This window comes from Octopus bimaculoides, chromosome 3 (assembly GCF_046866305.1).
Source record: "Octopus bimaculoides isolate indiv1 chromosome 3, ASM4686630v1, whole genome shotgun sequence".
In the NCBI taxonomy this organism is placed as follows: Eukaryota; Metazoa; Mollusca; class Cephalopoda; order Octopoda; family Octopodidae; genus Octopus; species Octopus bimaculoides.
In genome coordinates, this window is record NC_142930.1 from 66740021 (window position 1) to 66758451 (window position 18431).

At 35.7% G+C, this 18431-nt stretch overlaps 1 protein-coding gene across 6 annotated transcripts in view; it reads left to right on the forward strand.

The window, feature by feature from the left end:
• The window catches only part of LOC106868150 (protein mono-ADP-ribosyltransferase PARP6), a 186687-nt gene that overhangs the window by 96557 nt on the left and 71699 nt on the right, over nt 1–18431 (forward strand). For 3 of the 6 annotated variants that reach the window (XM_089349123.1, XM_014913284.3, XM_089349126.1), the window contains one exon: nt 10211–10300. The exons of the other annotated variants lie outside the window; for them this stretch is intronic. In XM_089349123.1, coding sequence (XP_089205249.1) covers nt 10211–10300 — 90 coding nt within the window. The remainder of the gene's footprint in view (nt 1–10210; nt 10301–18431) is intronic. 6 annotated transcript variants of the gene reach the window in all.

Below are 18431 nucleotides of genomic sequence, written 5' to 3' on the forward strand. Positions count from 1 at the left end.
AGTGATTCAGCAATAAGAACAAGGTCATCAGCATATAGAAGCTCCCAAAGGCAGCTAGACTTAAATTTCTCAGTTATAGATTGGAGAAGCATGATAAATAAGAAGGGGCTAAGAACTGAACAGTGGTGGACTCCTACTTGTACACTAAACTCCTTGCTATACTCACTGGCAACTCTCACCTTACTAACAACATCCCTGTACATTGCTTGTACAGTGCTCACTAACCACTCATCTATCCCTAGCTTCTGTATTGCTCACCAGATAAGGGAACTGGGGACCCTACCAAAAGCTTTCTCCATGTCAACAAAAGCCACATACAGAGGTTTATTTTTGGTTAAGTATTTCTCCTGCAGTTGCCTCACCAGGAAGCTAGCATCAATGGTGTTTCTACCTGGCACAAATCCAAACTGCATCTCATCTATATATATGTGTACATAAGTATGTATATGTATGTGTGTGTGTGTGTGTGTGTGTGTATATATATATATATATATATATATATATATATATATAGAGAGAGAGAGAGAGAGAGAAGGAGCGCTCCATTGGTTATGACGATGGGGGTCCCAGCTGATACAGTCAATGGAACAGCTTGCTTGTGAAATTAACGTGCAAGTAGCTGAGCACTCTGCAGACATGCGTACCCTCAACGTAGTTCTGAGGGAGATTCGGCATGACACAGAGTGTGACAAGGCTGGCCCTTTGAAATACAGGTACTACTTATTTTTACCAGATGAGTGGACTGGAACAACATAAAATAAGGTGTCTTGCTAAAGAACACAACACATCACTGGGAACCTTATGATCATCAGCTGAATGCCCTAACCATTTATGGTCAGTTGGTCTTAACAGGGTAGAGGGGATGAGCATATAGAGTGAAGGAGGAATAGGGGGATGAGGTTAAAAGGTCTAGTGAGTAGGAAGGAATGCGTATGTGTAGTATATAGGTGGTGGGGGTTTGAGTGATAAACCAAGGACAGAGATAAAGGAATGGGGTGGGTGGGAAAGGTAGTTAGTAGTATCATATTTTAGGATGCTGCCAAGCCTATTTATAGACGGTGGAAAGGGATTGAAAGAGGTGACGTAGTCTGTTTGTGTAGGTGGTGTTCTTGTGAAATTGAGAATAGGAGAAATAGATTTGGTGGTATGTGTGGTGAGATGATCGAAAGGAAATAATCCTATTCAAAAGATGGTGAAAGATGGATGTTTTTGCGAGGTTGAATAGGTTGCCTGTGGGGGGTTGTGTTATTATGTTGCGTGATCATTTGTGCAATTTTGCTTGTGATAGAACCTGAATGTGTGGAAAGAGTGGTGGTTGCAGTTGCTAAACTCTTTGTTATATTGATTAAGTAGAGTGGGAGAATTGTATTTTAAAATATGGAACGCCTCCGTTAGGCAAAGCTTGCAATTGGAGCGCTGGCCCTGGTATGGAGTTCCAAAGTCTAAGATGGACCATTTTAAGGTGTATTGGGTATTTTTGTTTTTGAGGTGATGAATATGGTTGGCTAATGTTGTAGATTTACTGTGTTTGTCATATCTAAAAGAGTGCATGTGGGCTGCGTAGCAATGTTTAAAGTTTATAGTTGCACCAATGTACGTGGCAGTAGAGTTATGTAATAGATTTTTGACGGTGCATTTATATATTACATTGTATCTTACGCAATGTGTTTGAAGCGGACAGATAGTCCCGGAGCGACAGTTACAAGTGTAGGAGGCTAGAGGGTTGCGTATGCTTGTGGTTGAGTTATTATCATTGGAGGATATGTTATTAGGGGATGTGTAGGAATCTAGATCAGTGGAATTATTGTTATGGCTATTAGTCCTATCAGTGTTATTATTGGTATTGTTATTATCTAGAATATTAATGGGTTGGGATCCATTATGGTTTTGTTCCAGTGTACGAGCGTTAGTGTTAGAAGAACGTATATTGATGTCCGTGTTGGGTGTATGTGTGGGTCGGGTGCTGGTGTTAGCATAGCTACGGTTGCTTAGGTTTTGGTAATAGAGCGAGAGTTTATGTTTGTTAGAAGCTGCTATAATAGATTCAAAGTTAGGAGTGGTAGAATACGATAATTTTAAAGTGGATCTGTTGAATATAGAGTGGTATTTGTGTTGTCGTGGGAAGTTAGAATCTAGTATCTTAAAGAAAGATTTGACTAGGTTCCTAGTGTTAAGAGAGAATGGGGGGGTGTACCACAGGATGGAGCGGCCACCGCTTTTTTGGGGGGTTCTGTGCATGTTGTAATTAAGGTGTTTAAGTGGAGGGCAGTTGTCTATACTTTTGGTAGGGCTAGCTGATTTAAACATCTTAGATTTAGCCCTAGTGTTATAGGTGTGATTGTGGGGTCTGTTTGGGTATGTGGGTGGTTGGTTGTGGTTTTGATTGATGTGATGTCTTTGGGGTGCGATTTGTGATATAAATTGTTTAAGTCTGGTGTTATGGATGTATTTTATTTGTTGTGAGAAACCGCTAGCCGCTAGTGCTTGGTTGTAGTATGGAGCGTGATTGTTAAATATTTCTTCAGAAGAGGATAGATCAGATAAGCAGGTAGATATTCCTATGATTTTGTCATTGAAAGTAGATCTGTGATGATTAGATTGAATATTGAGGTATTTAAGGTACTGGTTGGGTTTATGATAGGGGGAGTGTTGCGAGTTAGATAGGTTCAGAGAAACGTCCAAGAAGTTAGCCGTTTTGTATGCGTTTTCAAATGTTATTGATAAATTCATACCTGAGAAAAATTTGTGCAGATCCTTTTTTGTTCTCTCAATGGGAGATTTGTTAGTAGTCTTGGTAATAAGTAAAGCGTCATCCCTATATAGACCGCCATGGATGTTAGGGAAGTGTGATTTTAATTGGTGGAGTATGTATAATATATAATGGAGTATATATATATATATATATATATATATATCTAATATATAAAATAGAGATGTGTGTGTAGTCACTTTTCACGGAAAAACAGCTTCACCAATTTCTTCCATACTTGTGATGCATGAATAATTTGACCTCAGACGTATAATAGGGTCTATATATACAAATGAAGACCCTATTATACGTCTGAGGTCAAATTATTCATGCATCACAAGTATGGAAGAAATTGGTGGAGCTGTTTTTCCGTGAAAAGTGAATACACACACATCTCTATTTTATATATTAGATATAATATATATATATATATATATATATATATATATATATATATATATATATATATATATATATATATATATATATATATATATATATATATATATATATACATATATATACATACATACGTTCATACGTTCATACATACATACATACATACATACATACATACATGCATGTACACACACAAAATTGAAGATACATTTCAGGAAATCAAAGATCAGCATATACCAGTACACTATTACATACCAAGAGAAACACTTCCACATACACACATACACACACTCACGCACACACAGATACATTGGTATTGATTTACGTGGCATAGCTTATCCTCCTATGACTAACTAAAAGAATAAATCTTTCATACACATAATTATTTAACCATACATAATTATTTAACCACACATAATTATTTAACCACACATAATTATTTAACCATACATAATTATTTAACCACACATAATTATTTAACCATACATTCTTAAAAACGACAATATCCTTAAGAAGTAAGGTTTGGAATAGAATTTTCCAGGGTTCAATTCCACAGCAAAAATCTGATGCAAAACCTCCTCTATTGTAATCTCAAAGACTTTTGAGTGAGATTCGGTCATCAAAAATTCTGTGGAAAGCCTTTAGATGACCTTGCGATTTTGTCTTTCTGTGGTAGATTAAGGCATTACCTTGATAAAACCACTAATATTTGCTTGTGGGTTTCACTAAAGAAGAAGGAAAAAAAGCAAAGAGGAAAAAAAAGCTGGGTGGTACTGTAAGAAAGTGAAGCTTGAAGAATATCTGTGCTTCCTAGCTTGAAACAGCTTTGGTATTTTGCACCAATCTGCTGAGATTACAACAGGGGCCAGTAGGTGGAAGGCCAACATGATGGCTTTGGAAGCAGTGGAGTTTGTTTCAAAGTGGCAGTAGATCAGGAGGTGCAAAACATAAAAAGGGCAATGCTAAGAGGGGGTAGTACTAACAAGCTGGGATTTTGTTAACTCCAGTTAGGTCACTTTGAAAGATATGAAACACCTAAAGAGTCCAGGAAACTGATGATGTACCGAAGTGCACCACAGGATGAAGATAAATACGTTGATAGGTTTCAGCCAGTTATGGCCCAGGCCGTGTCTAACTTAATAGCACCACCTGGCAAAGTCATTTAAATCAGGAATCAGACAACATGATCCATTCAGGTAAAGAGTTATTGTTTACGGAAATATATCCGAGTATAGCAGGTTTATTTGAAATTTTTTAAAGAAATTTGTCCAAAGATTTCTTGAACTTTGTGGTGTCTGTCTCTGCTTTAATGGGTTTTGGTGTAATGTTAAAGAGAGCAGGTCCAATTGAGGTGAAATAATTGTGGCATATTGTTGTTATGTGATGCGAATATGATTTTTGTTGTCGGTATATAGCACGGGGCCCAAGTCTTGGGTGTATCTTAAAGGCGATGCCAACATAGTTTGGGCAATGCTGGTGGAATATTTTCCACATCATGCAGATGATGTAACGCTCACAGTGGCATATACATACATACAGAGAGAGATACATATAAATACACATGTATATATATATATATATATATATATATATATACATATACATATACACACACACATACATACATATATATATATATATATATATATATGAATGTTTCACTTTTTTCTATAGGTGTAGGAGTGGCTGTGTGGTAAGTAGCTTGCTTACCAACCACATGGTTCCTGGTTCAGTCCCACTGTGTGGCGCCTTGGGCAAGTGTCTTCTACTATAGCCTCGGGCTGACCAAAGCCTTGTAAGACAGAAACTGAAAGAAGCCTATCGTATATATGTATATATATAAATGTATGTGTGTGTGTGTATATGTTTGTGTGTCTGTGTTTGTCTCCCCAACATCGCCTGACAACCAATGCTGGTGTGTTTATAGCCCCGTAAATTAGCGGTTTGATAAAAGAGACCGATAGAATAAGTACTAGGCTTACAAAGAATAAGTCCTGGGGTCGATTTCCTCGAGTAAAGGCAGTGCTCCATGGCCACAGTCAGATGACTGAAGCATGTAAAAGAGTAAAGAGTAAAGAGAGTATGTAAATATGTACGTACATATGTATGTGTATATTTATATATATATATATATATATATAAACAAAAGTAAATGAGTATATGCATATATACGTACAGGTATGTGCATACCGACATCCACCTGTATGTATAGGTGCATATCTGGGTACAGGACATTGCAAACAAACGTAGACAAGAACACACGAGCCACATAGAGAACATTCTACTTCTTCAGCTACCCACGTTTTAACACCGGCGTTTCGACGAGCTTCGGGCAGGACGCAACGTTAAAACGGCTCGTCCCATGGATCGCAGATTAAATCTGTATACGCAAATTTAATCTAGCCATGGAGGAATGTAGTGGCGGACAAAAAACAAGACAGGAAAACAAACAGAAGGCTTTACGGCCAGACGAGAAAAATTATGTGTGTATGAACGCGATGAGGCACGGAACCGAGAGAGACAAAGTGGTGGCGTGTGGTACTTAGCGAAAGCCAAGGAAGGAAAGGATTATTGACCGGAAGCATGTGACCATGCCGGTGTAAAGGGAAGAGAGAGAGTGGTAGAGGGAGAAAGAGAGGGAGGAAGTAGAAGAATGGTGAGCAACGAGAGGAAAAAAGAAAAAGAGGAAATACGAGGGGGAAAAAGGAGATACGTAGTAGTAACAGAGGAAGAACAAGAGGGGTAAGGCGAGATACGTAGTAGTACAGAGGAAGCACAAGAGGGGTAAGGCGAGATACGTAATAGTACAGAGGAAGAACGAGGGGGGGGGGAGAAAGGAAAGAGATAGAGTAGCGTCGGAGGATAAGTTTACGAACTACTTACAATTTTTGTGAGACGCTGCGTTCAATCATGTAAAAACAAAAGTAAATGAGTATATGCATATATACGTACAGGTATGTGCATACCGACATCCACCTGTATGTATAGGTGCATATATATATATATATATATATATATATATATATATATATATTTATTTATTTATTTATGTGTTTCAGCCAAGTGGCTGCGGTCATATATATATGTATATATATATATATATATATATATATATATAATTGAAGTGACAAAGGAATTGATAATTATTTTATGAAGTTTATTAGCTTGTAGCTATTTCTGCTATATGATGTAAAGGACTCACATTTGAGTGACTGAGTATCATCTTATTGCCTCATGAGAGCTTCAAATGTGAAGTGCACTTCACATTTGAAGCTCTGATGAAGCTATGAGCCTATTGCATCTTATAGCAGAAACAGCTGCTAGCTAATGAAAATCGTAAGATAATGATTTATTCTCTTTGTCATCTCAATTTGTTATTATTGCTCTGAAGCACATGTATATTGCAATTCTAGCACTAGGTTATTAGTATTGCAATGCCTTAGTGAAATATTAATATATATATATACATATATATATATATATACACACACACACATCTACATATATATATAAACACCATACAAACGTGGTTGATGCCAGTGGCACATAAAGAGCACCCACTACACTCTCAAAGTGGTTAGCATTAGGAAGGGCATCCAGCTGTAGAAACCTTGCCAGATCAGATTGGAGACTGGTGCAGCCAAGTGGGATCATAGCCGTGACCGATGCCAGTGTCGCACAACTGGCTCGTTTAAAAGTACCCTTCAATCATTGGGCAATATGTTGTGCTTGAGAAGACTTGTTGAGTCAAGTGAAATCAAAGTTGTGGCTGATGCCAGTGCTACCTGACTAGCTCCTGTGCTGGTGGCATTTAAAAAACACCATTCAAACTTGGCTGATGCCAGTTTCAGTGGCATGTAAAAAGCACCATTCGAGGGTGGTCAATGCCAGTGCTGCCTGATGGGCTCCCGTTCCAGTGGCATGTAAAAAGCACCATTCGAGCATGGTCAATGCCAATGCCACATGACTGGCCCCTGTGCCGTGGCATGTGAAAATCACCCACTACACCCTCAGAGTGGTTAGCATTAGGAAGGGCATCCAGCTGTAGAAACCTTGCTAGATCAGATTGAAGACTGGTGCAGCCTCCTGGCTTGCCAGTCCTCAGTCAAACTGTCCAACCCATGCCAGCATGGAAAACGGACGTTAAACAATGATGATGATGAGGAGGAGGATATGTATATATATTTATATATATATATATATATATATATATCTGTAATGAGTTTCCATACATTTTCTTTCCCTAACAAAGCGTTACTCAACTGATGGTAATAGTAGAAGACTCTTGCCTAAAGTGCGATGCAGTGGAATACAACTTGAAACCACGTGATTACAAAGCAAACTCTGCTGGGATTCAACACAATTTCTACGTAGCAAATTTCATACACAATGCATTAGACAGCTCAGCCCCATGCTGGAAGAGATTTGCTAAATATGTAACACTGTGGGATTGAACTCAGAATTCCTTGGTTGCAAGGTGAACCTAAACACAGATAGTTCACCTTCATATAAATATGCGACTATAGGCATATTGCAGTTCTATAACTTGTGTTGAGTGTCTCTGTATGTATCAGTGTATGTATGTATGTATGTATGTATGTATGTATGTATGTATGTATGTGTGTTTGTGTAACATGTGTGTGTATATTTAGTTATCTTTAGTTATCTTGTGAGTGGCTGTTGTAAAGTTGTTGGGATTTTTTTCAGTTTTTTTTTCTTTTCGCTTTTGTTTTAAACCACTGACATCTGAAACATTCTTCTTTCAACTTCTAATTATATTATATTTCCTTCAGGAATGTATTTTAGCCATAGTTTACAATCAGTCTTCCCTTAACATCAACATACAACATACTGGTTTATTTTATGTATTCATATATTTTTCATTGACTTTACTTTTTTTTTCCCAATTTCTGTTTGTAAAATATTATCTTGTGCTATTGATATGTAATGAAACAAACCTGACTTAATGAGTTAAGAAATATGTCTATACCAGTTAATTGAATGTTAAAGTAAAAAGCATGTCAATACTGCTTCAGTCTTATGCCAAGCCAAATGAAGATCATCCAAATGCAACTCTTTTAAATAAAATTGTAGCTGAATAGTTAAAAAGCTGAATGGCACCAGTTTATTAATAATAAAAAGTTGTTTGCAAATTTGGGAAATTGTGTATGCCGCAAGGAAAAAAGAATTCAACTCAGAGAGCATTTTTCTCTTTCAGACAAAAGATCCACCCTAAAATGTCAGTATTTTAGGATGGACTCCATGGCATACAAATTTTTCCAAATTTATGAATTTTACTGAATAATTTTTGCTGATGTAAATCATTGATAGCTTCCTTGGACTCTAAATATTTTATTATTAAATGAAGCCATAATTCAAATTAAGCCATTATCAAAATGTTATAGTTGTCCCCTCCTCATCTAAACATACATGCGCACACACACACACACACACACACACACACATACACAAACCAACAAATACAAGTACACACTAAAAATAAACTTTTCAATGCTAATATCTAAATTTTCAGATATTAAATGTGAAAGTGTTAAGAAATATAATAATTTCTCTAAATGTTAGACAATAAAGACTGAGAACAACATCGAACTATTGAAGTAAACCCAGTTTCAGTCTATCATACACACTCTGAATTTATGTGCCTTAACCTTTTAACGCTTTTGCTATTATAATTTTACAGAAATACGCTGCTTTTGTTTCAATTAATTTTGAAAATTTTAAAGAATTTAGTGAAATAACTTCGTCATTATTAATCTGATGTTTCAAATATAATTTAACATGAAAATTTGAAGGAAGGTTTTAATTTAGACAACTTTAAACCAGGAAGTTTACATCATAGAACCAGGGCTGGTCTCAATTGAGTTAGTTTCAAAAAGGTTAAAATCAAGCTCTTTAAAATCAACATCTACTTACATGTATCCAATTCTACCACTCCACATTTTTTTTCTGATAAGAACTCAAGTTTCAGTTCCACACCCTCTTTTTCTCTGGATTGAATTCAAACATAAAGAACAAAATGTAATTCTATTTAAATTCAGTAATTAAACAACTGAGAGTCATTGATTTATTGATTTCTCATCTTATGACTACTTATGCCCTAATTTATAGAGGATATTTTAGCCTAGATTTATATGTATGTTGCCTGTATCTGAGATTTATCTTGTATAGAAAAGCCAAGGTTTCTCCACTAGGGCGCCATCTTAGCTTTCTTTGGTGACTACCAAATGACATCTCTTTTCCTTTATATCAATGTGCTTTGTTCATTTGAACTCAGATTTAATCTCTATACTGCATGATAATGGTTTTAAATGTTAGCTCAAGGCCAACAATTTTAGTGGGAAGGGATTAGTCAATTACATCAACTCCAGTGCTCTCAACTGGTAGTTATTTTGTCAACTCCTGAAAGAATGAAAGGCAAAGTCAACTTTGGTGGATTTGATCTTAAAACATAAAGAACTGAAAGAAACACTGCTAAGCGTTTTTCCAATGTGTTAATATTACTGACAGCTCCCCACCATTCTACACAGCATGGTTATAAAAGCTTGTCAGTTATGCAGTGCTTTTGATTTAGCCAACTTTAATTCACACAAGGAAGACCAAATGTAACTTAGACAACAATTTTAGCAGATGCCAACATAGAAAGACTACATTCATGGCATAGCTGCTTATAATACCAAAATAATGAAAAGAGGGAAGAAAAAGAAAACGGCAATAATATTTTCAAAAATCTAAATCCATGATTGCTTCTTTGGTGGGAAACTCTATATTTATTTTTAAAATAATCATTAATTGGATCTACATTTTAGTGGATGGATCTTTAGTTTAGTGTATGACTGCAATGTTATCATGTGATTATATAAATCTCACTCATGCAAAAAAAAAATGCATACATTTTTATGATGAACTATAACTATTCAGTTCTCTCTCTCTCTTTCTCTCTCTCTCTCTCTCTCTCTCTATCTATCTATCTATCTATCTATCTATTTATCTATCTATCTATTTCAATTCTTTCTTAAACAACTAAACCTCTTATATTTCCAGATAACTGCATTTTATCCAGCCTAAATGATGGCACTTTCCGGCCAGTTTCTTGTCGTGTCCTCAAACTTCTGGATGCCCTTGTCCATAAAGGTTACACCTATTATCTATAAACAGCAAATAAACAAAGTCCCATGACATTAAAAAAAAATGTTTCAGTGATGTAAAAAGTTTATTTAGCTTCTAATTTCACTTCACTGTGTTCCTCTATATTCACTTTTTTTCATTCTAAATCAGAATCATGCACAGCCCTAAAAACAGAACAAATCTATAATCTTTAAAAGGTTTCATTTTAATTAATATCATTAGATTTGTTTTATTTACTAACTTCATGCAAAGAAATCTTACTGTTAAAGTACCTATGAGATCAATATTCTAAATATACATTTTTACATAACTGCTCCATGTAACAATTCTATATGCCTTCATCATCCACACCTGAACCACTAACAACATTTGTTTGGGCTGAATAAAGATTCACTATTAGTGATGGAAGCAGTATTGGTTCTCATTAAATAATATATACAGAATGCTATTCTGAACCAACATTATTGTTATACATGAATACACACACACATACACACGCACACAAGCACGCACGCACGCACACACACACACACAAGCACACACACACATGCACATGCACACAAGCACACACACACATGCACATGCACACAAGCACACACACACACACGTATATTGAATCACCAGGTACTTACATTATATGTGTCTGTGGTTCTCACATTTGTAGTATACAATTGTAATATCTAGATCCTTGATACATGGTCCCTTTAAGTGTAACTTTTTGATATCTTTTATATATTGAGTACCCAATATGGTTTGGATACTCAATATGACGGCTAAAACAAACTGAAGTAAATTAAAAATAACAAAAAACACTTGGATTTGAGATACTGGCAGCAGCTATACTCTCGATTTATATAATAAATGGTTGTGTATAAGATAAATACATAATAATGACATCTTGCTAATATATTTATTTATCTCCATATTTCAAGATATCCTATGGCTATGGAGTATAAAATTTTAAAAAAAAAAATTTTAATCATCTGATAAATGATAATAACTTGATGTTGATAATCAAATTACTTGTGTTAAAAGGAAAAAAAAAAACAAAAAAAAAACTAAAGAACTAGAAAGAACTAAATATTTCTCCTGAATTATGTTGTTTTCTTCAACACCAGAATGTAGAAAGTGAAGTTGGCAAAATTGTAATGATTCTCTTTCTAATTAGCTTTCTTTGTCAACTTACAAATCTCTTATCACAGCTGTTAGTAAATAGAGTTTCTTGTTATATAAAAACATTAAAACTTAACTTCCAAGGACCAAGCTTATTTAATTATTAGCCTAAAGGAAACTGATATAATAAAGATACCTATTTGATATTTTTATATATTTTTAAACAAAATTAGAACATTGTATTAGATGTAGATTAGAATGTTCATATACATACATACATACATACATACATACATACATATATAATTTTTTATTGAAACTGAAGCTGTGAGTTTGAGAGCTTGTCTCCCCATTGCAATCTTCCACTGAAAATCATTTCCTCTACAATATGTATTGAGCTCTTCTTTCTCATTTGTCTGACTTAACCCTACATATATATTATACATACATACATATACATATAATGTTTATTATATAATTATATATAAATTATACATACATGTGTGTGTGTGTGTGTGTGTAAGTTGTCTAGGAGTCCATAAGCCAGGAAAAATGCACTTATATATCTGTCAATAGAGTAGGTATACCATCCAAAGTGTACAGTATTATATATCCATTACAGCTGCTCTTACCAATCGATTTCACACTAGGGATTCAATGGAGTGTTAGGTAACAATCCAATTATGTAGTCCTGCGCTCATCAGAGGTAGCTAATGTGGAATAAAATATGGTGACTGCTCTTTATTGTTGGAAATGAATAGACACACCTGGTTTGCAGTTGCTGTGAAAAAGATGACAAAACAAAATGAGTAGGGACTTGAATTAACTCTTAACTCAATCCTCTACTTGTTTCGCTACATCATCTTTTTCACAGCAACTGCAAACTGGATGTGTCTATTCTCCTCCAACAATACAGAGCAGTCACCATATTTCATTCCATATCGGCTACCTCTAATGGGTACAGGGTTATATAAGTGGATTGTTACCTAACACTGTTGAATCCCTATTTTTAAATAGATATTTATAAAAAAAGTTATATAAAAATGTATTTTAAAAATAGGTTTTGAGTTTTGTGATTGCTTTCATAAAACTTCAAATACCTTTCAACTGACTTGTAGATATCGTTGAAGTTATATACAAAACCCGTAAGAAACCCAGAAACTTTTGACCTGTGACAATAAACCTGCCTTCACCTAATCCTTAATAAAGTTAAAAAACCCCAGACAGCAAACTTATAAACTCCATGAGAGATGGTACAATTTAGTGCTGACACAGAACCAAATCTTAGAATCTGAATTGCTATTTCAAAATGGATATATATATATATAGTAAGTCTACTATTATTCTGACGTGACTATCTTTCTATCTATCTATCTATCTATCTATCTATCTATCTATCTATCTATCTATCTATCTATCTATCTATCTGTCTATCTATCTATCTATCTTTCTATCTATTTATCTATCTGTCTTCCTCCATCTTTCTATCTATACCTCTGTCCTGGCCTCTACTTCACTGCTATACCCTTCTGTCCCTTCCTCCTTGTTCCACTTCCTCCCTCCACCATCCTCTCTATCTATTTATCTATCTGTCTTCCTCTATCTTCCTATCTACCCTTCTGTCCTGGCTTCTACTTCACTGTTTCTGTCCCTTCCTCCTTGTTCCACTTCCTCCCTCCATCATCCTCTCTGCTCTCGTGTGACCTGTGGTCAACTTTCTTTTCACTCCAGCCGCTGTGAAGGCAAGACGAACTACTAGCGTTCTACCTCAGATTTGCGTTTGGCCATACGGCTTTTGAATGTTGTTTTCACTGTCCATTTTTTCCTGTCTTGGTTTGTGTTTGCCACCTTGGAATCCTCTGTGTAGTGGGTTGATCCACTACTCAGGAAGAGACTATTCTAGAGTACGTTCTGTCTTGTCTTCGAAACGTCTAGATAGAATAGAGACAGCTGATGAAGGGATATTCCAAGTGGCTTTCCGTTTTCCTATGTGTTCGTTCCGTTGTCTGTAGTTTATTGTTCTAACGTCCTGTACCCTGATATGCATGTATATACACATGTAGATGTAAGTATGTACATATATGTGTGTATACATGTATATATATTCTTTGTATTATATATATATATATATATATATATATATATATATATATATATATATATGTATGTGTGTGTGTGTGTATATATACATATATAGTTTTATTAAATTTTTTATTGACATCAATATAAATGTATATATATATATATATAGAGTTATTAACATTTCTAAGTCTCTCTAAAGGAGACTACGGCAGCGGTACTGGAAATTAATAGTTATCGCCAAGCCAACATGGCAGTCCCAAAATTAGGACGAAAGCTGCCGTGAATTAGCTCCAAGAAGCCATCGCCTCTAGCTAGCTATGTGACACACGAAACCTGTGTCCTTTATAACCTTCGAACAGGGGAGGTCAGCAGTGTCCCCCTGCTGGTTTGGCATCTGCAGACTAGACTAGTTTCAGGGTGTTGCCCCTTGTCAATGCAGAGTAGCCAAGCCTTAGCCAGGCGGCGCTGCTGACTATCTGCTCGAAGGTTATTTATCTAATTTCAGTGGAATCTATCCACTGGTTTTCAGAAATAGAGTTATTAATATTTCTAAGTCTCTCTAAAGGAGACTACGGCAGCGGTACTGGAAATTAATAGTTATCGCCAAGCCAACATGGCAGTCCCAAAATTAGGACGAAAGCTGCCGTGAATTAGCTCCAAGAAGCCATCGCCTCTAGCTAGCTATGTGACACACGAAACCTGTGTCCTTTATAACCTTCGAACAGGGGAGGTCAGCAGTGTCCCCCTGCTGGTTTGGCATCTGCAGACTAGACTAGTTTCAGGGTGTTGCCCCTTGTCAATGCAGAGTAGCCAAGCCTTAGCCGTAGTCTCCTTTAGAGAGACTTAGAAATATTAATAACTCTATTTCTGAAAACCAGTGGATAGATTCCACTGAAATTAGATAAATAACCTTCGAGCAGATAGTCAGCAGCGCCGCCTGGCTAAGGCTTGGCTACTCTGCATTGACAAGGGGCAACACCCTGAAACTAGTCTAGTCTGCAGATGCCAAACCAGCAGGGGGACACTGCTGACCTCCCCTGTTCGAAGGTTATAAAGGACACAGGTTTCGTGTGTCACATAGCTAGCTAGAGGCGATGGCTTCTTGGAGCTAATTCACGGCAGCTTTCGTCCTAATTTTGGGACTGCCATGTTGGCTTGGCGATAACTATTAATTTCCAGTACCGCTGCCGTAGTCTCCTTTAGAGAGACTTAGAAATATTAATAACTCTATTTCTGAAAACCAGTGGATAGATTCCACTGAAATTAGATAAATAACCTTCGAGCAGATAGTCAGCAGCGCCGCCTGGCTAAGGCTTGGCTACTCTGCATTGACAAGGGGCAACACCCTGAAACTAGTCTAGTCTGCAGATGCCAAACCAGCAGGGGGACACTGCTGACCTCCCCTGTTCGAAGGTTATAAAGGACACAGGTTTCGTGTGTCACATAGCTAGCTAGAGGCGATGGCTTCTTGGAGCTAATTCACGGCAGCTTTCGTCCTAATTTTGGGACTGCCATGTTGGCTTGGCGATGACTATTAATTTCCAGTACCGCTGCCGTAGTCTCCTTTAGAGAGACTTAGAAATATTAATAACTCTATTTCTGAAAACCAGTGGATAGATTCCACTGAAATTAGATAAATAACCTTCGAGCAGATAGTCAGCAGCGCCGCCTGGCTAAGGCTTGGCTACTCTGCATTGACAAGGGGCAACACCCTGAAACTAGTCTAGTCTGCAGATGCCAAACCAGCAGGGGGACACTGCTGACCTCCCCTGTTCGAAGGTTATAAAGGACACAGGTTTCGTGTGTCACATAGCTAGCTAGAGGCGATGGCTTCTTGGAGCTAATTCACGGCAGCTTTCGTCCTAATTTTGGGACTGCCATGTTGGCTTGGCGATAACTATTATATATATATATATATATATATATATATGGTATTCTAAGCCTGAAAGAGACAAGATTTTGTTAGACACCCGGAAAACTTTAATTCACATGGAGGCAAATCAGACTATATGTATATATATATATATATATATATATATATATATATATGTATATGTATATATATATATATATATATATATATATATATATATATATGTAAAAATTGTTGACACCATAAGAATTTTATAAATGTACTAGACAACTTGCACTAATTCTCGTTTTGGAATATTCCGAAGCACACACATAAAATTATGAATGTAGATATGCATGTAAATATTGGGTTGTAAAATCCTTTTGGATAGGAAAAGTCAAAGGCTACCTGTGTGACTCAAGCACACATCTACTGTAGATATGACAGGTATTCAACCATTGTACCAAAGCAATCCTTTGAATTTCTTTATCCATTTTAGTTAATTTCATTCTTACCTGAGAGAATATGTTGTACCCACATCTGTAGACATATAGTTCTTACTGATTTGACTAAAGTTAACAAAAATGAATAGAGATATTCAAAGGGATACTTTGGTACAATGGTTGAACACCTATTATGTCTACAGGAGACCTAGGTTCAAGTACCACAGCCTTTTTCTATCCAAAAGGGTTTTTCAACCCGACATTTACATCTTATTATTTAAAGTTTTATGTGTGTGCTTCAAGATATTCCAAAAAGAGAATATATAAATATATATATATTGATCGAAGTATACAGTATTACATATCCATTACATCCAATCTTATCAATCAGTTTTGTGCTAGAGACTCAATGGAGTGTTAAATAACAGTCCAATTATTTAACCCTGCATTCATCAGAGGTAACTGTTATAGAATGAAAAATGGCTACCTCTGATGAGCTCAGGGTTATATAATCGGACTATTACCTTACACTCCATTGAATACCTAGCGTGAAACCAATTGGTAAGATTGGCCGTAATGGATATATAATACTGTACACTGCGATATGAGTGCATTTTTTCTTGACTTATACTATTAGATGACTTACATGCATATATGTATGTACGTATACATATATATATATATACATATATTCATTGCTTAACATCTGTCTTCCATGCTGGCATGGGTGGGAAGGTGTGACAGGAGCCGGCCAGGCAGAAGCCTGCACCAGACTTCTGCACCTGTTTTGGCAGGATTATTACAGCTGGATGCTCCTTCCTAACACCAATCACTCATACACACACACACACATAAATGCACATATGAACAAAGTTTTTATGCATAGGATTGCTCTGCTACCACATTTATCTTTTGTCGCTTCAAATTATTTCACATCCTTTTACTTCTTAACATTAACTATCACTTTTACTAAGAGGAGGGTTAGCATTTAGAATGCATTTAGCATATATAGGCTGATCTGTTGTGTCACATTGCTCTAAGTTCAAATTCTATCATTATCACCGTACACCTTTAATCTCAGAAGGGTTTTTTTTTTTAATCAAATAAACAAATAAAAACAAGTCTGAATAACTGAATGGGATTTACATTTGCAAAAATCAATAACCAATTTGCAAATATGATTAAGTTGTTATACCATTGGTATTGCAAGTTAATCTCAATGTTTCAAAAGGCTCCTTCTTCAGAGAAAAACCACAGGTTTTTATGTCCCTTTTTTCCTGCTTATTTTTAGAATATGGCTATGCCAAATATGTTAGAAATCATGTCTTCCTGTAGAATACAAATTCATTCAAATTTACTAGTTCACAAAATAAGTTCCATTAAAATATTATAAATAAATTCTGTGATTTATATAACTTTGTCTCTTTCTCTCTCACTCTCTCACTCCCACTCTCTCCTCTCTCTCTCTCTCTCCCTCTATTTTTCTCTGAAAAAAAGGCTTGTCACAAAATTAGAAATACCTCAAAGGCAGCAAGCTAGTAGGGTTGAACCCAGAACCATGTGATTGGGAAGCAAACTTCTTGCCACACAGCCATGCCTGTGCCTAATAAGTTAACAAAAATAAAAATTTGAAGTACCTTATTTGATTAAATATAAAACACATTTTTTTCAAAAAAAAAATCCAAAAAATCACCCCAAGTCCTATATGTAAAGTTAGACCTACATCACATGCTTTAATGCACTAAAAAACTTTTTCATGAATATGCACTCTTGAAATTGCAATGCATCTAATATGCCTGTGTGTCTTTCATGTGAATTCTATACATTTTATAATTCTTTAATATCAAATTCAAATTTTTGATCCCACCAAATATTATGTAGAAATGATTATCTCCTTTGTAATAACTGTCCACTAGGGGAAGACATATGTTTGAATAATACATATATTATTAGGTGGCAAATTATTTGGTCACGGATCAATAACCTAGCCAATGACATTCTACTTCACTGAAACATTTAGATGACTTTACTTTTCTTTTCTTTTCTTTGTTTTTGTGTCTTTTTTCTCTTTCTCTTCCACTCTTTCTTTTTCCTTCTATTCCTCATTTTCCTTTATTTGTTTTCTTTCCTACCTTTATCTTTTTTAGTAGATGCCTTGTTAGGGTAAAGTGTATACTATATTTTCTTTCATCTTTAACATTAAATTTTTGTTCTATCAAATTTCAAATCTTATGTTTTCTCAGTCTATTACTGTAATCTTATAGTAATGTCTATGAAGGTAGCTGTGGTTTATGGCATTGGGGAGTAGCTGAGGAAGTGATAGTGGTAAGACAACTTGAATTGATACAGCCTCAACAATAATGTGAAAATAATATGCCTTAAGTTATGGAGATGCAAAGTAGTAAATTAACTACATATGTGTGTGTGTGTGTGTGTGTGTGTGTGTGTACATATTTATAAGCATAAATGATTTAAATGTGTCCAAGGGACGTTTCTGCTGCATAACCATCATGAAATTGCATTTTCATTCAGTTACTTTCAACTGGTTGTTTGACTATGCAACTTTATTCAAAGTTCATCCACTGACGTGGTCTGAAGTGAACTAAGTGTATGTCAGTTTTAGTTAGCATTATATTTGGTGGATTAT